Source organism: Fistularia commersonii, chromosome 15, assembly GCF_037954325.1.
Source record: "Fistularia commersonii isolate RoL2024-O1a breed Wild chromosome 15, RoL_Fcom_v1.0, whole genome shotgun sequence".
Classification (NCBI taxonomy): Eukaryota; Metazoa; Chordata; class Actinopteri; order Syngnathiformes; family Fistulariidae; genus Fistularia; species Fistularia commersonii.
Genome location: NC_141298.1, coordinates 5,885,063 through 5,905,985, shown reverse-complemented (window position 1 = coordinate 5,905,985; position 20,923 = coordinate 5,885,063). Strand labels below are relative to the sequence as shown.

The 20,923-nt window shown below is 39.3% G+C and overlaps 1 protein-coding gene across 2 annotated transcripts in view; it reads left to right on the top strand.

Annotated features, from left to right (window-relative positions):
- gabrb1 (gamma-aminobutyric acid type A receptor subunit beta1) overlaps nt 1-20,923 on the top strand; it is a 55,527-nt gene that overhangs the window by 10,518 nt on the left and 24,086 nt on the right. For both annotated transcript variants that reach the window (XM_086160148.1, XM_086160147.1), the window contains exon 4: nt 6,576-6,796. In XM_086160148.1, the coding sequence (XP_086016274.1) occupies nt 6,576-6,796 (221 nt within the window). The remainder of the gene's footprint in view (nt 1-6,575; nt 6,797-20,923) is intronic.

The window sequence follows — 20,923 nt, the reverse complement described above, 5'->3', positions numbered from 1 at the left end:
TACCGACAGGCAACGGGAAGGTACTACTAAAGCAGGAGATGAGCAGTAAGACTGCTTGCTTTTCCTTTCCAATCGCTGCAGGTTTTGGGGAGGTATGGTGAGTTCTCCTCTGCTTCCACACGGAGTCTCTCTTTGTCTAAATATTAATCTGCAGCTAACAGGTTAATATTTTCCTACAGACAGAAATGAACACCTGTAGAGTGCTGACTGGCCTGATTTTCTCATATCTGTCACATCACTGAGATAGCGTCCATCTTATCAGTTGGACGGTAACAGACAAGTAAGTGGGATTGGAGCACAGTTGTTCTCATCTTACTGTCAATCAGAAAATCCTGTTAGGTGACATTTCTCTTTCACTGAGGTAGCAGATTGGCACACATGTGATGATATATTATCCACACCTCATATTAAAATAATATCATAGGGGCACCACAGTGGCTGTGGTTAGTGCTTCAGCCTCATAAAACAAGAAGGTCCCTGGTTGGATTGGATTCTGACATGGGGCCTTTCTCTGTGGAGTTTTAATGTTCTCCCCTTGACTGTGTGGCTTTCTGCTCTCAGATGCTAAGCTTCACTTTGGGAGTTACCAGGATGGATAGGATCAGGAATGAGTCCATCAGAGAGACAGCACATGTTAGATGTTTTGGAGAGAAGGTCAGAGAAGCCAGACTGAGATGGTCCGATCATGCACAGAGGGGGGATAGTGAATATATTGGTAGACTGATGCTGGAATTGGAGCTGCCATGCAGGAGGTCTTGAGGAAGACCAAAGAGAAGATTTATGGATGAAGTGAGAGGGGATATAAAGGTAGTTAGTATGATAAAGATAAAAGGAATTATATGATAAATGTCTAATAATCTATTATTACACTTTGTAAATAAAGCGGACCCAAGTGCTTACGGGTTCATACAAAAAGCCAATCCGGGCCGAGACCAATCGGTGGTCTCGGGAGAGGAGGATACAGAGAATAGGGTTAGATGGGGAAGATTGATTCACTGTGGTGACCCCTGAAGGGAAAAGCCAAAAAGAGAAGTTTCTTGTTTCCTCTCACAGTCCAAAAACATGCAGTAGGTTCACTGGAGACCTTGACCTGTCCAAATACGTGAATGAATGAGTGAATGGTTGGATGGCTCAATATGACATGAGCCTGACTGCAGGATAAATGGTATAGATGAATGAATGAATGCATGAATGAATGAATGAATGTGAAGGTTCTCAGTCATCCAGGTCATGGTGAATTCTTGTTGAAATCTGAAGAATGCATATATGCATGAATGAATGAATGAATGAATGAATAATACATTATATGGCCAAAAGTATTCGCTCACCCATCCAAATAATCAGAATCAGGTGTTCGATTCACTTCCATGGCCACAGATGTCTAAAATCAAGCACCTAGGCATGCAGACTGTTTTTATAAACATTTGTGAAAGAATGGGTAGCTCTCAGGAGCTCAGTGAATTCCAGCATGGAACTTTGATGGGATGTCACTCCTACATATCCCACAGTCAACAGTTGGCTGTATTATAAGAACATGGAAGTGTTCGGGAACGACAACAACTCAGCCACAAAATGGTAGACCGCGTAAACTGATGGAGCGGGGCGAGCAGATGCTGAGGCACATAGTGCGAAGAGGTCACCAACCTTCTGCAGTCAATCACTACAGACCTCCAAACTTCATGTGGCCATCAGATTAGCTCAATAACAGTGCGCAGAGAGCTTCATAGAATGGGTTTCCATGGTCGAGCAGATGCATCCAAGCTACACATCATCAATGGCAATGCAAAGCATCCGATGCAGTGGTGTAAAGCACTGGACTCTTGAACAGTGGAGACATATTCTCTGGAGTTACGAATTGCACCAGGAGAACGGTAATTTTCTGACTGCATTGTGCCAAGGGTGAAGTTTGGTGGAGAGGGGATTATCATGTGGGGTTGCTTTCAGGAGCTGGGTTTGGGTCCTATGTTCCAATGAAAAGAACTCTGAAAGCCACAGCGTACCAAGACATTTTGGACAATTCCATACTCCCAACTTTGTGAGAACAGTTTGGAGCTGGCCCCTTCCTTTTCCCACATGACTGTGCACCAGTGCACCAAGCAAGTTCCATAAAGACATGGATGACAGAGTCTTGTGTGGTTGAACTTGACTGGCCTTCACAGAGCCCTGACCTCAACCTTATAGAACACCTTTGGGATGAATTAGAGCGGAGACTGAGAGTCAGGCCTTCTCGTCCAACATCAGTGTGTGACCTCACAAATGTGCTTCTGAAAGAATGGTCGAAAATTCTCATAAACACACTCCTGAACCTTATGGACAGCCGTCCCGGAAAAGTTGAAGCTGTTACAGCTGCAAAGGGCTTATGTCAAACTTATGTCAAATTGAATCTCCTGGATTAGGAATGGGATGTCACTTTCGTTCATATGCAAGTCAAGTGAGCAAATACTTTTGGCCATATAGTGTGTTTGTTGGATGTTCCTGTATCACAATTAATATAATCAGTCTTGGCCTAATGTACTTCAGATTGTGGGCAGACTGGCCTTTCTGCTGAGCTCAGTGTGCTATTTTCCCTCAAATATGTACTTTGAGATTTTGAAGCACAGCTGCTTTTGAGGATGAATGTCTTTGATAGAATATCCTGTTATTATTTAGCGGGTCAAACAACAAAAAGTGTTTACCATTTTTGTTTTATTCACCCTTTGACCACAGAAGTGGTGTGTGTCTGTATTATAGCCTCCCAGGCAGTGCATTTTCCTTCAGCTTTTTTGGAAACGCATACATAAGCGTCTTTACAGACTGCAACCATTGCTGGAAAGTCATAGAGCTGTGAGTAGAATCTTAACTGCAGCTTTGCACCTTAGATTAGCTCGATAGGAGAGCAGTAATGCAACATTCGCCTGGCAGCCACCTCTAAGGTTACCTGCAGTCCACTGAAGCGTCCGAGCATTATGAGTCTTTCACCAGAACACCCTTGAGGCTTTTAGGAGCTGATATCAACTATATACTGGATATGAGACCGAAATAGTTTTCCTAACCGTGTTTCCGCTCACATTAACATGCCTATAGTCCTTTTCTATTCTGTGATTCTGTTATTTTACACTTCTTGTCACATATTTTTGACGTATATCTATATATTTTTTTCAAGGCCTACACGAATGAATGAATTTTGACGGGAGAAAAAAAAATATGTGCCACCAATATTCAATTTCAAGAAATGATTATATAGTAAAACAAAGCATCCCATTTTTTAGATACTTTTTGGTCCAATTGTTCCAACATTAAAGAAGATTAACAAATTAACAATTAATTAATTAACAATGTAATGGCCTGCTTGTCTTTTGTGACCTGCTTCCCCTGACAAATTGAGCTTTTTCTTGCCAACAAGAGTGGCATTGCCACAAATATTATGATATGTGTAGTAATATGTGTGAATTTTTCATTCATAATAAAAACACCATTGCGTGCACTACAAAAGATCAATTACTTCATTCAATTACTACATTACTTCAATTACTTCACTATCAAGGAATTACGTTAATGTGTAATTAAAGGCTGAAAAGGTTTGACTACTACATAATTAAGACTAAATATCTAAATTAAAAAAAAGTTAATATTGTATAGCAGGATGCGGATCTAAAAAGTGAGCATTGGTGCATATAAGTGTTCTAACCATTTGGACTGCTCTCTGGACTGCCACTGATGTCAGACTATGTTTATTTGAATATGTAAAAGATGATTAAATAACATAAAATTATAGCATATACTCACTGGAGCATCCACTGTATTGGAGTAGCTATAATGAGTGTGTTCCTTAAAAAGCCTCCATAATATTTGATTTTTGTTGGCGAAAATATGTGATATACATGTCTTCGTATGTGTCCTGCCCCTTTTCAGAAATTCTGTTTTAGACTGCTATGATGGGCCTACAGTCTGTTTGCTGTTACTTTATCTGACTGGTCTGTCTATCTCACAACTTTATTTTACTTATTAAACTTGTCTCTTTGACATGTTAAAGACAAACTTTTGATTTGTGCTATCCGGAGCATATGTACCAGTTTACAGGCTACTACAGCCTACAAGAATCTGTACTGAAAGGTTAGGCTCATAAAGAATTTTACCGGTGATGAAATCTTTTATATGCTTTTCCAATAGCTACAATAAGCAGTATGATCTGCTTATTAAGGTACTGGACCGCAAAAAAATTGCCATTTTTAAACCCCTGTTAAATGGTAAAACTCCCTCGCTCCAGGCATCTCTGCAAAGATCTATGCCTCGCATGTATTTGTACATTAAAAGCAATGGAGTTGTAATCGAGGACAGCTTGAAATTGGGCATGAGTGATGTTCATGTCACCCTAATGTCCTGGGAAATATATCTATTTATTTATTTATTGCACCCTGCACGGTGTTTAACTTGAGATGCGGCTTTGACAAGTTTTGGGGGAGACACAGAAATGTGTCCAAAGGCTCAAATAATTTTTTGTGGTCGGCACTTGTGACTTTAAAAGAAATGCCTTTATTTTTACCATTTCCCTGCCATTTTAGATCCATTGTAAGATTGAGCCATGAAGTATGAAAACTATGCCGAATAACTACTGTACTTTCCTATAAAAAGAAATAAATAAACATTTGTGTACATCTATAGGCCACACGTGTACATAAGTCAAAATTCACATTGTAACAAAATGAGAAAGATGTTACACAGAAACATTTTTTTTTCTTTTCATTAAATACATACAGGTAAAATCCACAAATATATACTGGATTTGCCTTTTTTTCACAAACAGTGCCTGTAACACATCTGATGAAAAAGATTAATAATACATAACACAGGGAAAGGTCCATCCATCCATTTTCTATCCCCTCTTTGTGCTACTCCAGTCAAACACTATCTTTGTCTTCCTCCTGCACACTAAAACCATTAAAGTCTTCTTCAGTGTTGGAATTGAACAGCCTCGGAATTTCCCTCATTGGTCTGATGTGACAAGGCGAAATGCTTTGGCGGAATGAAGCTCGTTGGCCCCCCAAAAAATCCATAAATTAGCCGCATTGCTGTTTAAGCTGCAGTGTACAAGTGTGAGGAAAAATTTAGCGTCTTATAGTCCAGAAATTAGGATAAGTTAAAGTTTTAACCGATGCTTCACAAGTTACAGTGTTTGCGTTTCTTAACATAGGAAAAGGCATCCTGGCCTTTTTGTTATGCACAACCTCCCAGCTGTAGCTTTTTAGACTGGAAAATGCACCGATTAATGTATCATCATTTATCTTTGTATTCATAAATACTTCCTAAACCACAATTGCGTCTATGAGCAACGAAAGTCAATATATCTTATTTGCAAATGTCTGGTTGCTGATTTCAGGAAGTCTTTGACCAGGCATTATTGATATTTCTTTGAAACGATTCTTTTGGATATGCAGTGATGGGGTCATTGTTACTGAAGACACCTGCTGGAGGATTCAATTCAGAAAAGACAAAAGTAAAGGATGTGATGATTTTCAGTTGCCAGAAAAGAGATATTTACGTCACATCAGTTGAAGTGTTTATGACTAGTAAAAGTATGAAATGGTCCAGGAGTCTGTTTGACAAGCAGCACTGATGCAAAGGTGAGGGAGGGGCTTCTTGTCCCCCGAGGAAGAAGGAGGATTAGAAATGACTCAAGAATGTGACTGTTTTCACTGCTATTAAAAACTAATGTCACTCAACATATGTTACCTTTGAATAGAAGGCACAGCATCTAAAGACGGTCGAATTATCCCTCCCTCTAAAGGCCCAGATTGCGATTACAGATGTGCAGGAGCCCAGTATTTGTTGACATGCAATGATAATGACAACTGACATTAATGTCATGTTTTGTCAAAATAAGAGTTTAAGATCCGACCAACTCTGGATTCTAATCACCCAAACTATTATTGTTGACAGAGCCTGCTACTTGTAGAGCGTTTTAAAAGAAAATTCCTGTTTTGCATAATGGATGATTATATGGCTACATTAGAGTATCAATGCAATGTCAATGCATAAAATCATTGTCTGTTTTTTCTACACATAAATCTTTTCCAAGTCATCAAAGCAGCAATTATTAGGGGCCCATGCCTCAGCAAACTAGAAAGTATGCAGGCCAAGCGATCATGAAAAGGACTTTGAGTTCTCTTGTAAAATTCACAAGTACAGCGCAGACTTGCACCCGTTAATAACCACTAGGTTTTACCAATGATACATTCAGTTTTGCCCAATTACAATATATATCCTATTCATTTGTTTCCTGGAGCTGACTCAGCTGGAACAGCAGTTGTATAAAGAATAAAAAAGTAACCCATTCTCAGTTTAATGCAATCTAGGACTGTGAGCACACAAAATACAAAAGCCTCCATGGTCATTCGTGACAAAATGTTATATATGTTGATCTAAAAATTTGAATAGCGCATACATTAAGGATTTTAGCTTTGTCAACAATGAGTCAAAATTCTTCCTTTTCCATACATTTTAATTAAAACCGATAATTTTTTCAGACTGCAAACACATGGTGTTGTTTCAGGGACTTTAAATCAAAATTAAACACTAACCCTGTACTTTTCCTACAGGACTACACCATCACCATGTATTTCCAGCAGTCATGGCGGGACAAGCGACTCTCCTACACTGGCATCCCTCTCAACCTCACCCTCGACAACCGGGTGGCAGACCAGCTGTGGGTTCCCGATACATACTTTATAAATGATAAAAAGTCCTTTGTACACGGAGTGACGGTGAAAAACAGAATGATCCGACTGCACCCTGATGGAACTGTGCTCTACGGGCTGAGGTGAGTACAGCTGTCGTCCCCCCCCCCCCAGATCATCAAGTGTAGAAAAATGCATCTTGAAATTCAATAGAAATCTTAAAAATGTATAAGAAATTATTTGGCAAGAATATCACTGGTGATTTTGAAGAAATTGCTTTAAGGTTTAAGGGGTGATGACCAGAAGGTTTTGATTTTGGTCTTTTACATACCATTTCACTCAATGAAGACCAAGAAAATGCCCTATATTTGAAATTATTATATTTGCACAACTTTTATTGATGTATTAATTTTTTTCTTTACCGTTAACATTTGTACCACTGAGAGGTAACCTAGAAAAGCCAAATGTGATTTTATTTGCACTGTTTTGTGTCTCAGCTCCATGCTGCTACTGAAATATCTGCTCAAGAAATAGTCAGAATTATGTCTTTATGATAGAAGGTGGACACCGGGTCGTGTAAATCTTACAATAATATTGAATTGAATATGGACCAGAAATCCATCTTCACCTGCAGCAGTTCAAATCCAGTGGTTTAGGAAACAATGTATTTTTCCCATCAGCAAAAATCTATGTTTGATGAATGAAGGCCCTCAGAAAAAGCACTCCATACTGTCCAGTCTCTGATGTCCAACTTCCTCTAATTTCTCAAAGGCAGGTGCTGAATGCCTTCCATACGATGTTCAACAAATTACTTTCTGAGAAAATAAGTTCATACAAATGAAAAAAATCAAGTGGACAGCAACATCTTTATCACCAGCTTGATACACTTCTGATAAATATTTTATGCGCCGAACATGGTATAAGTTGTTACATCTGCATTCCAGGCAGGCACACGTCATCTTGAATTGATGTTTTCCACTGGATCTGTCATTTTGAGGCTTTTTATTCATTGTGAATATGCAAACAGCAATGTATTCTAGGAGTGCCATGTAGTGTCTGAGGAGAATAGGCGATGGAAATGGGTTCAATGAACTATTGTTGGTTTAAAAATGAAGACAGATTCGATCTTTTGTTTTCTTGAATGCCTTCGAGAAACACATTTCCCCGAAACCACGCAAACGTGTGACATACAGTTTTCACATGTACTGCAGTGACGGTTTGAAATCGTGGAAAAGACATTTCATCAAACATTCATCGACATTCAGCGCAGCCACTTAGAATACTGGCATACCCATCAAGCATCTGATCCTGGCAGGCAGTTCAGCCCCTCATGTCAGTTGACAGTTGCCATGTGACATTGAGATTTTGCCCAACTCAGTGTGTGATGTTAACAAAAGGCCAAATTAGCCTGCTTAATATCAACCATTGATATTTGACTGGAGATTGTCTTTAAGCTGTGCTGCTGACTGAATCTTTAGCAAAAACCATCCGGTGAACACATTTTTATTTTTTCTGAAAGTTTCGGGATGAGCTGTAAATGAGCTCAGGTCAAAGCTGCCTGGCAGCCAAGGGTGTCTCACCATGAAAGGACCCTGACCGACTTTCCCCTGACATTATTTCTGACCCATAATCTCAACTCTGAATGGGCTCCGTAAGGACGGTGTGTCTTATTAGAATTCAAATCAACTTGATCAAAATACTTTCAGTTACAAAATGGAAGGTGTTAATTCATTTACCCGATATAAAAATTTAAAGAGTACAACCACCAGTATGCAATCACATTAAAAAAGTGATGTGAACACTGTATTCGTGAAAGAGCCCTAAAGGCACCTTGAGGTCTTGTGGCTGCCACTTTGGGAACAACTACAGTTTTATCAGGATAAATTACTTGAATTACTTGACAGCCAGTCCAAGAGCAGATTAAGACTAACTACTGTGTAATGAACAATAAATGAGAACAAATGTCTGTATTCCATCTACCAATTATGTCCGATAGCTATGGATGGATTCGCGTATTTTAAAAATCAAATGTTTTGTCTGCGTAAGTTTTCAACGATACCGACGAATATTTATTTCACTAGATTTTATAGACTATCACCACAAACAAAGAAAACATGACGAATGTGACTCGCTCAGCGGTTGATTTACCAGAAGAGAATTGCTTCCATCGGAGTCTGCACCTCCTCTGGAGCTTTGCGAAAAAAAAAAACTAAACAAACAAAAAAAAAAAAAAAAAACGATGGGCCAACGCTTGATGTTGCAATGTGCCCCCTCTGCAGCTGCAGCAGGGCCCAGTGGTGCAGTTAAATGAGGAGGCAGCCAACTCCTCCATACAAAGGCATTCTGCAAGTAGTGATGACTTGACAGTTTTCACATATATTTTGCTTTGAGGCAAAGCTTAATAGGATGTGTTGCCATACAGGGAGCTGTGTTATGTATTTTGTCATTAAAAAAAGGGATGTCAATTATTAGCTAAGCCTCACAGTTTAGTAGCACTACAGGTAAGGTATGAATAATGTTGGACTCTGAAAAGGAGTGGTAAATTATCTTATCAGTCTTGTTTTTTAAGAGACTAATCCAGAAGACATGCTCAAAGTAATGCGTTGTGTGTTTAGCAAAAACTAATTAATACCTGTAGTCTGAAAGGGGACAAAACTGAAAAAATGGTTTAAATCCCATCACTGGCCATTGTTGCATGAACTATGGACAATTCATACTAATACTAGATATTATTATTATTGCAACTTCTGCAGATTTTGACTGTTGTGGGCAAAAACAAGGTTATTCCACTAGAACTTGTACAATATCTCATATTCAAAATGTAGTAGAAGATTTACCTTTAAAATGCTGCAGTAATGACAAGTACTCGATTTATAAAACTGAACTTTAACTTTAAATTGGTTATTTAATGGATGGGAAATGATACATCAGTTCTGTTTCACATTGTACAACAGTCACTTAGGCCAAAAAAGGTAAAAATCTTTTGCTCAAGAATGAATTTCAAATGTAAAATAACCATGCAGAGGGTTATTTAATTTTTTGGAGGAGCTTGTCTGGTGCATCACGGCCGATGTGCTCTGTTCATCGTGGAATGAGATAAATAAAATCGAGGTGCCAAACTCTTTATGGCAAGTGGGAGTATTCCAGCGATGTTTTAATATATCGCATTAGTTTGATCCGGCCGTTCTTAATGCAATCCCCCCTAGAGCACAACTCTTGGTCAAAATTAGATCGAACAACCGTCTGATACAGTTCAGAGGACGGAGAGTGACCCATTTCTGTTTATCTCATCACTTCGATCCGTTGGAGAATTAGAAAGACAGCCACAAGTTGTGAGTCACATGTTGTCCAATATGGTTTCCATCATAGTGCTTGGAATTTGGTAGTGGTGTGGCAGGTGGCAGAGCAGCAGGCCTCTGACAGTCCACCAGTACAGGAACAACACCATCATGGTTATCATGGCAAATCCATGATTTACAGGAAGAGTCTGTGGTGACTGTGAATCTTGTGGTGCACACAGCATCTGTCACATGCGATACGGATGCAGCGTCGATCTGATGTTGCTACGTTTTGTATTCTGTAATGTGACACGACACTATTAAAAAATTTGCTTTGCGAAGCTGAAAATGGATCGCAACATCAAATTGATATTTTGTGATCTTCAGGATATGAGAAGATCCTGAAGATCTCTGTTTCTGTAACGCAATGTGCATAAGAGTAAATGAAAAGTATTTGAAAGTAATGACTACTTGATATTCACCGGCAACTGTTGGAAATGTTGGAAATGTCCTTAGACCCTTTCAGTTTATGGTGAAAAGGAAGAATATATTAATACTGCTTATCTCACTGAAAAGCTCTCATTTATAGAACTCGTGTTATTAGAATCATGTTGTAGATTCATCGTGAGATGGTTGGCCCGCGTTGGTGGATTTCTGGCTGACGAAAGAACAATGACTGGCCGATCAGCTTGACATCGAGTTTCATTGGCATAAACATAGACCCTGGCACGGCCAGTCTGACCTTCCATAACCACGCTGTTGCCTGCCCTGGGTAGCGGTGTGCTTTAATACTTTGAATCTGCTATGTGTGATCCTGAGCTGTCTGTGTTAAGCTTTATTAGAAAACTATAAAATCAAATCATGGCTTAGTAGATCTATCATTTTGTTGTTGATACGGCAAAGACTGGCACAGTTGGGATAGCTGCCAGTGTTATATGGATTTGTTTTGTTTTCATCAGTCTTTACTTCCTCTTTATGCCACCTGCAGCATCTCCCATTGGTTGGTAAAGAGCCATCAAGGTTGTCAATGTGGTTGGCTGGGGGCAAATCTGAGGCTCTGAGTTCCACTTGTGTGCGTTCGGGTCACGAAAATGATTGAAATGTCTGCTCTTCACAGCATATCATGCAAATGAATTGCTCCTTTTTTCATGAACTGTATAAATAATCAATGTACCACAAATCAGATATCAATTTTCTGGGGTAGCTTAGTATATTTGAGAGAGAGAGAAAAACATGAGGCTGGAGTTAAAACAAAGAATATAACTCTAATAGTTGGATACACCCGTGCCATATCAGGTTGTGCATGAATTGAAATAGACACGTACAGTATAGTAAAGAATTTCATGGGATAAAAGTTGGAAGAAGCGGATGGAATAACTAATTGTGTGCCATGTCTTTTATTTTACATTAACACTCAGTTTGTGTGGTTTAAGTAACTGTTTTTAGAGATTGTTGTACAGGACAAGTAAGTCGATTATTTGATATACTTGCTTCATTTTTCTGTTTCCGTTTCTTAATGATTCACTCTGCAAATTCACTGGCTGATATTATTTCTGTGGGAAAATAAAATAATGATACTATTTGAAATGATATAATACGTACAGTGGAAGAGAGCACTCTGACGTGCCAGAAAGGACAAAGTACAATAGCTTATTTTGCCGCCGTGGCTGAGTGAACACAGGCCTTGTGAGCCGACCTCATCAGTCCCACTCCCCTTCAAGGTAAACATTTCTCTGTGCGTCCAGATAAGCAGGGCTTGATTCCCCTTAAGTCAGTTCACACACACATACACACACACACACACACACACTCACACACAAACACACACACAAACACACACACAGACCACATCCCCTACTGCCTCACCCAAATCTCTTCCAATCTCCATCAATTTTCCCTCTCTCTCTCTCTCCTCTTTTCTAATACTGCCCTTGAATTTTCATTCCACTAAGGAGCTGTCTTCTGAGCATTAAAGTGATGAAAATGCAAAAAGTAAGCAGCACTCAGTCAATCCTTTTCGGGGGGTTTTGTGTTGTGTTTTGTCAAAGCCATGACACAGTTCTCATCTGCACAGTGAGAGAATAATGAAGACAAGGCATGTTTGTCCTCATATATTTATATATACAGTGCAACCATTAGTACGGGACCCTTTTAGGTTATGTCCTTCTGCTGCGATCCTGGTCGTGTGTTTGTGTTTTCTCACTGATGTGTGCCGAAATGCAAAAGCAAATCAAGAGTTTGTCAGTGACCAATGTGCCCGTAATTGATAATTCATCACATCGGATTGACTACTGCTGGAAACAGCTCAACATCAAGATGTTATGAAGTTCATTAAAGGATTATTTGAATGTTTCAGACAGGGAAAATTGGATCTGGCAGAGAGGGTGGGTGGCTATTCCTAATACTTTATCGAGATCAGGTGTTTATTCGGTCTGAGGTGCTATTGGAAAAGTGTCCGATTGATAACTTTTGGTATACGTTTACAAGTTACATCAGTGCAAAAGTGCAAAAGCACACATGTGCGTACACATACAGACATCAAAAAGGTGGAATATGCACACAAACATAAAGAAAGGGTCATGCTGATCATCTCTGAAAATTCTTCTTCTGCAGCCAGCATATTAAATAGAGAGGAGATTTATCTATATCTACATTATGTGCAAAGACTTCTGTGCAATAACCCATATCCCTATCCAATGCTAATATAGTGCAATAATACGGCACTATATATTCACGTGTATTCACCAGTATGAATATTTGTATATTGTTTTATTTTGTTATTTTTATATTGATTTTTAGATATTTTTTTTGTACTGAGGCTTATATTTTCATTGTAGGTCCTACTTTTGTAACAAAAAGCAATACACCTTGGGAATAAAGTAATTCTGATATATACGCATATACTTATATATGATACGTGTATGTGTGATTTACCGATTTATTAATGCATCTGTATTGACATTTAGATCTGCACTATAGAAGATACATCAATAAGGAGAGGTGCTCTGCTCTTTCATATGTTCATCATTTATAAAATATGAATAATGTATAATATTTTTAACCCCTTGTCATGCATTTATAAACTTTGTGCCAGCCTCTGTTTTGGCCAACATGAAGGCATTCTAATCGCCGTAGTGATTCCAGACTTGTAAATCACATGACAAAAAGAAGGGAGAAAAAAAACAAATTAAAGCACACAAAATGTTTCTAGTGAAGCCCGACTTTATCGTCATAGTATTATAAAGAATAAAATAAAATGACTTTAGTCTAAAACTTGTTCATCATGCATAATAATTTTAAACAAAACACAGACTTCACACATTTGTTAATGTTGTTGAGCAGCATTATTTTGACCAGCTTGTATAACGTTATGAATATTAACTGGGTGGCGGCTGCATATTTCTGCCTTTGGGGCAAAACAAGGTTGGCCACAGTCAAACGTTGGCCTGTACTTGCCTGGAGTGCTTTGCTGCCCATGTGAGGAGGTAAGGAAGGGGAAAGGTGGTCACAGCTATGTAAGCTTTGTAGGATCAGACATCTGCTAACAAAGCGCTGAAAATTCATGGATTTTCCTTCTGTAATGGTCACCTACTTTAACCGATGACTCATAATAGTGCTCTCATAATGGATCATATAATACATTTATCATCACACTTTTCAACTGTAGTTCCGCGAAAGTGTAATTGCAATCCCAGTCAGCCTTTATAGATAAGGCACAAAAAACACATAAACCTTTTTTTATTAATGTCTATGGATATAGTGTTTATTTCCAATTTCAGTAGGTCTGAAAACATTCAATTATGTTATATTCACTCTCCAGTATAATATCTTGGTCTACGTCTGCACCAACAGGTGGCAACAAATACCAGAAAATGCTACCATTGGTCAAAAAGGGCCTCTTTAGGTCTGTGGTATCCCATATATTCATAGACATACTGTAATGCCAAGGATTAATGTCAGTTTCTTCTAACATATATGAGACATGTTTATTTTGTGTCAAAGCAGATGTAACTGTTTGTCCATCTCGAAGGGGCACCTGCAAAAATGTTACTGCTATTTTTGTGTTGAATAAACATAGAAACAATGTTATTATTTGTATTATTTTATAGACGTCCTACCAGATCCTTTATATGCTATTTCAAGAGAATATGGCCATTGTGTGTGTTTCTTTGGTATTGGGTGAATTTGACTTTTAAAGTAAAAACAATGGAGGTGCTGGTGTTTTAAAGACTTCCATTGTTTTTACTGCAGTTTCAAATTTAACTTTCATAAGGGAGGGCATTCAATAGCTGTTATAGATTTTGTTTATCTTATGTGAATAATTACTTGTATTTTATTTATTTATTCAATTCTGCTGTCTTACAGGTGATAGAATGTAAATTGTTCCTGCCATGTGGACATGTCTCTTCTTCCATAATATTTGTCTCTGAAGGAGCTGAATGTGTCTTTCACCCTGGAGTGATGTAGAATCATTATCCCCCGCAGGCTCCCACAATTACTCATCCTGCTTGCACACTGATGACAGAGGGGCTATATTTAGGTTTCCCTCAAAATGACCTCACCAGAATCTGACTCATATCCACGTTGATTTTTAATGCTTCAAAACCCATAGTTTGGCAAAGATGACATATAACACACGTGTGGTCTATGTTTATTTGTTGTGTCACCAAAACCCCAGCAGTGTCAGGTCTGTTTAATGATGATCTCCAGGTACCAATACTTACGTCAATATGTGTGGGTATATGTGCATATATATATATATATATATGAAATATATATATATGTATGTATGTATGTATGTATGTATTTATTCATTTATATTTTTATCATAGGTACTCTTCAACTGTGAGTGACGGAATCGAAAACAAAAATCCAGAAAATCACGTTGTATGATTTTTAAGTAATTAATTTGCATTTTATTGCATGACATAAGTATTTGATACATCAGAAAAAACAGAACTTAATATTTGGTACAGAAATCTTTGTTGACGATTACAGAGATCAGACATTTCCTGCAGTTCTTGACCAGGTTTGCACACACTGCCGCAGGGATTTTGTCCCACTCCTCCATATAGATCTTCTCCAGATCCTTCAGGTTTTGGGGCAGTTGCTGGGTAACATGGACGTTCAGCTCCCTCCAAAGATTTTCTATTGGGTTCAGGTCTGGAGACAGGCTAGGTCACTCCAGGACCTTGAGATGCTCCTTACGGAGCCACTCTTTGGTTGCCCTTGCTTTGTGTTTCGGGTCATTGTTGGTTGTCGGGTCGTTTCCGGAAGACCCAGACACGACCCACCTTCAAGGCTCTTACTGAGGGAAGGAGGTTGTCGGCCAAAATCTTGTGATACATGGCCCTATTCATCCTCCTCTCAATACGATGCAGTCGTCCTGTCCCCTTTGCAGAAAAGCGTCCCCAAAGAATGATGTTTCCACCTCATGGTTCGGATGGTGTTCTTGGGGTTGTACTCATCCGTCTTCTTCCTCCAAACACGACGAATGGAGTTTAGAACAAAAAGCTCTATTTTTGTCTCATCAGGCCACATGACCTTCTTCAATTCCTCCTCTGGATCATCCAGATGGTCACTGGGAAACTTCAGACAGCCCAGTGGACATGTGCTGGCTTGAGCAGGGGGACCTTGCATGAGCTGCAGGATTTTAATCCATGACGGCAGAGTGTGTTACTAATGGTTTTCTTTGAGACTGTGGTCCCAGTTCTCTTCTGGTCATTGACCAGGTCCAGCCATGTACTTCTGATCATTGATGCCCCGCGAGGTGACCATCATCTTGAACTTCTTCCATTTTCTAATAATCATTCCAACAGTTGTTGCCTTCTCACCAAGCTACTTGCCTATTGTCCTGTAGCCCATACCAGCCTTGTGCAGGTCTACAATTTCATTCCTGATGTCCTTACACAGCTCTCTGGTCTTGGCCATTGTGGAGAGGTTGGAGTTTGTTTGAGTGTGTGGACTGATGTCTCTTATACAGGTAAAGAGTTCAAACTAGTGCAGTTAATACAGGTAATGAGTGAAGAACAGGGGTGCTTTTTAAAGAAGATTTAAGATTCAAGATTCAAAGCTTTTATTGTCACATGCACAGTGTAGAAACGTGTTTCCCTGTACAGTGAAATTCCTACACTGCTTTCCGCAGTGCATTGGGATATGTGCTGTAAGTAGAATGACAACATTGTTCGAAATATGATTATAGATATTAATGTGAACATTGCAATAGAACAGTGAGTAGAATACAGCGCAATAAGATGTTTGAGTGTAGCTTGGTGTGCAACTTACAAAGCGCAGGTGCAAGGATGAGTGCAATTTGAGTACAAATAAAGTGGCAGTATACTTTACATGTGCAGGAAGAAGAATGAGTGTCAGCTGTTAAACCCCTGGCTGGTGGGTAGGAGTGTGAAGAGTCCATGTTGGGGGTGGGCGTGGTCCTTGGCAATGGAGGCAGCTCTCCTGTGGACTCTGCGGTGGTCGATGCTCTGTAGAGAAGGCAGTGGGGTTCTGGTGATCCTCTCTGCAGTCTTCACCACTCGCTGCAGGTGGTGCTGCCATACCACGCGGCGATGCAGCTGGTCAGGATGCTCTCGATAATGCAGCTGTAGAAGTTGCTGATGATCTTAGGGGACATGCCAAACCTCCTCAGCCTCCTCAGGAAGTACAGCCACTGTTGAGCTGTACTCCCAGGTATTTCAACACTCTCAACCTCAAGACCTTGGAGGAACAGTGGCTGATGTCCTCATGTCCACTATCATCTCCTTGGTCTTGTCTGTGTTGAGGGTAAGGTTGATGTTCTCACACCACTTCACCAGACTGGCCACCCCCATCCTGTAGCCCGTTTCATCCCCACCGGCGATGCGTCCTAGCACTGTGGTGTCGTCAGCGAACTAAAGAAGAACTAATAGGTCTGTGACAGAATTTCTTACTGCTTGGTTGGTGGCCATATACTTATGTTATAAAAAGCAAATTAATCATTCAAAAATCATACAATATGATTTTCTGGATTTTTGTTTTAGACTCCATCACAAAATTGAAGAGTGCCTATGATGAAAATTAGGAAAAGCTGAAATAGCAGCAGTGTATCAAATACTTGTTCTCCCCATTGTGTATGTATATGTATATATATATATATATATATATATATATATATATATATATATATATATATATATATATTTACAACAACGTCTAACTGAGAACAATTCTATTGCAAACTTTGGTACTTGAATAATTTTTGTGTTTGTGTATTGACTAGCAGGAAAAAAAAAGATAAAGCTGGCAGTTCATACAGTAATATAATTTCCCAGCACAATATAATGACGGCTGGTTGGACGTGGGACAAAATTCAGCACTGATGACTTTTGGCTAAGACCAATAATGCTTTCCTGCCATTCATTATCCATATCAGTCAAAAGCACTGTGCCTGCCTCATGGTATTTGTAACCTAATTATAATCAGAGGCAAAAAAACTACAAATTATTCTGGATTTCTCTATATCAACTCTGCTGTGCCTGCCAGGGTCATTCTCATCCAACATTTCAATGCATCTGGACTGGAAGCAGCTGAGACTGCAGTGTCACTATGTTCACTGGAAATTTCAAATCGAGAATCTGACGTTTTTTCTTTACTCGTTTGGGTCTATTTTTTTTTTTTTAAATAGCAGTTTCCTGAGACCCAAGCATGATGTGATTTGGGTGACTGCATTTTCTGCTTTTCACCTTCCAAAAACATCTCACATGTAATCATGGGGTGATATGTATCAACCAAAACAGCAACATCAATGTGATATTGTTTTGCACGATGAAATGACTGATAGTATAATTTTTCATCAGCAATGTACCAAACAATTGAAAAAGAAAGAAACTATTTTTATTTTTACAGCTGAACACAATCTCAAACACTGTGGCCACCATTCAGAAACCATTACAACTACTCAGGCCAAGATATATTTTTTTAAAGAAATGTGGTAATTTGGGGAGCTGATGAGATCTACCAATAACTATGCACCTAGATCAAATGAGTTCTTATCAAACTATAAAAAGACTCTCCCTTGTAAAAGACGCTAAAATGGTCCCAGCAAATGAGGTCCATGGTCACTGGTCCGAAAAGGCGTTACATATAATTTACATGTTACAAAACACAAAAGTTGAATGTTATTCATTCATTCACTGCCCAATTTTTCCCGTTTTACATCACCTCTTTTAAGAGAATTCAGCCAGTGACATCACACCGGCCCCAGTTACAAGGCATCCTGCAGGGACAACACTGATGAATCAGCTTAGACATTTACCCTCACAGCAGGCAGTGCTCTTTGAAATAACCCATAGAACTATACTGACAGTCAGGTTGTAATAGGAGCACATGTTCTCATAACAGATGCTAACATAAAAGCGCCCCATGCTCTTGTAGCCCACAGGCAGCGACAGTGAGCTGATTAACCATTTACATTGCTTGAATTAGGGCTAGTTGTCAATTTGCTTTTGATCCAGGCTCAAAGTTCAGGATTTTTGGATTTATCTAAGCAAACAGAACCCTCTTGTCTGTGCGTCCTTTAGTCCTTCTAGTCTGTTTCTCTTCTTGATTTATGACTGACACTGCAGATCCATCCTGGCGGTTTCCCCCATATTCCAAATTTGTGATGGTATGGGATCTGAGCTTTGACATTTTGCTTCAAGACCAAATCACTCAAGGGGTTACACTATCAGAAACCTTAGGGGAAGGGCAGGGCACTACTCCTTCAAGTTTGTGCCTGAGTTATTTCAAGCTGTTTCCTCTATCAAGATAATTTTAATTTGTTCTTTCTGCACATTTGCCTTTCTCTACAGTGTCTTTCCACTTCGTCTTCTCCTTCTCCTTTTGGCTTTTCCTTTCAGGTGTCACCACAGAATACCAACCTTATCCATCTAACCCTATTCTCTGTATCCTCCTCTCTCACACCAACAACCTTCATATCCTCTCTCACTTCGTCCATAAATCTTCTCTTTGGTCTTCCTCGAGACCTCCTGCCTGGCAGCTCCAATTCCAGCATCCGTCTACCAATATATTCACTATCCGTCCTCTGTGTTTGACCAAACCATCTCAGTCTGGCTTCTCTGACCTTCTTTCCAAAACATCTAACATGTGCTTGCCTTTTTCTTCAGTGTTGTTCCCCAATATGGACAAAGCATGTCCAGATGGCAGACTTTTTTTAGCTATTAACCATTAAGGGTGAGGTCTGAGCTTTCACGGTGGACCAACATGTATGTAGGACGTGTGAGTCCATTTCTGGTGTGCGGCTGTCATGTCGAGAATTGCAACAGCTCATGGAAAGACAGTGTGCATTAGTGACCTTCTTTAATTTAAACAAATACAATTCTCAAGTGAAGACTCCATAGTGAGCAGTAACAATGCACCAACCCTTCGTGACAGGTTACACTATTTTTCATCATCCCTGCTCTCTACACCTGTTGCATTATTCATCCCCTAATGCATTTACTATGTCCAAGATACATATGCATTGACAGTCCAGTAATATTCAAAGAAATCCTGAATATTCATATCTTTAGGCCCTTTTTATAAACTGACGGTGAAACTGGTGAGTATTGAAAGATGTGCATATAGCCTCGCTGATGCTCAGCAGAGTGAAGAGAGATGGGGGCTTTTAATTTTTTACCTTTTTTCTCATGAAAGTCATACTTATGAAAAGTGTGACTTATTTTCCTCAACATGTTCCCTATGTTTTCTATACAATTTATAATTAAGAATGAACAAACAACTCTAAACTAAATGTTGAAAATTGCAGATTCGAAAACCCTTCCTATCATATCCAATCAACAATCCACATTCAGGACGTAATTGAAAGTTTAACATATTGGCAATTGGCACTTTGGTTTTTGGACTGCAATTGCTCAAACACATTTGGCAAAGAGGAAAATATTGTCGCGTGAGGAACACTGGATTACCATACAAATCTTCATATGAACAGACTGTGGGAAAAAAAAGCTCAAAATATCTTATCAGACTCCATGTACTGAACTGTGAATATAAACTACTAAAATCTGAATACAAGGTACCACTATGCAAATTTAACAGGTATTGAAACTCAATCATTCCTCAGTCAATTAGGTCCATCAAGATGAACAACCAATGAATGAGTTGTGGATGGCTGGGGAAGATAAGGTGTATTGCACTAATGTAATGTTGTATATAATGTTTATACACAGGGTTTCTGTGGGTCATGAAACGCTTTTAAAGTCATCAAGTAGATTTTGCAAAAATTAAGGCTTTTAAGAGCATAAAATCACCACTGAATTATTAAATTCAATGTCTAGAGGCATTGAAAATGTAAATTGACTTGATGGGAAAAACATTGTTAATTCGAAATTTGTTCTTAAGAGGCTATGTAACCTTTAATAATTTCGGAAGAGCGAAATGATCGATGATGATTAACAGGCAGAACCCTTTAATTGGCGATTGTTGTATCGGTGGCTGTTCTGATATTGTGTGAAGTTACAACACCGAACATTGAGCATGGTGAAAGAGTGGAGAGTAGCATTCTGTCAGGAAAAGGGTAGAGCGTAATTCTCAGCAAAATTTTATTGATAAGGGGCTGTTTCGAGACTGGCTTAAGGCCTGTTGGCGGAAAATGGGTCGCAGCGTTTTGTAGCATGTGCAGAAAAATGCTACGAAGGGCCAACGAAGGGCATTGCTTCGATCTGCAGTAGTCTCTCGCCATATCGCGGTTCACTGATGCTGTGATTTTATATCATGGATAAAACCACGGATAGATTCATCTCACATCAACATGGGATTGCTGCTCATAGTGTTACTCTGCAGCCCCTCTGTGAGCTACCACCTTACAGTGGTGGAGGGGTTTGCGTAAGCCAGTGGTTCTGGGAACCATGTTATCGGGGGCTGGAAGGGTCCCTTAAGACATACAGGTCCCAGGTGAGGGACCAGACAAAGTGTGGCTCAGAAGACCTCCCATGAAGAAGAAAATCATTGGACCAAATT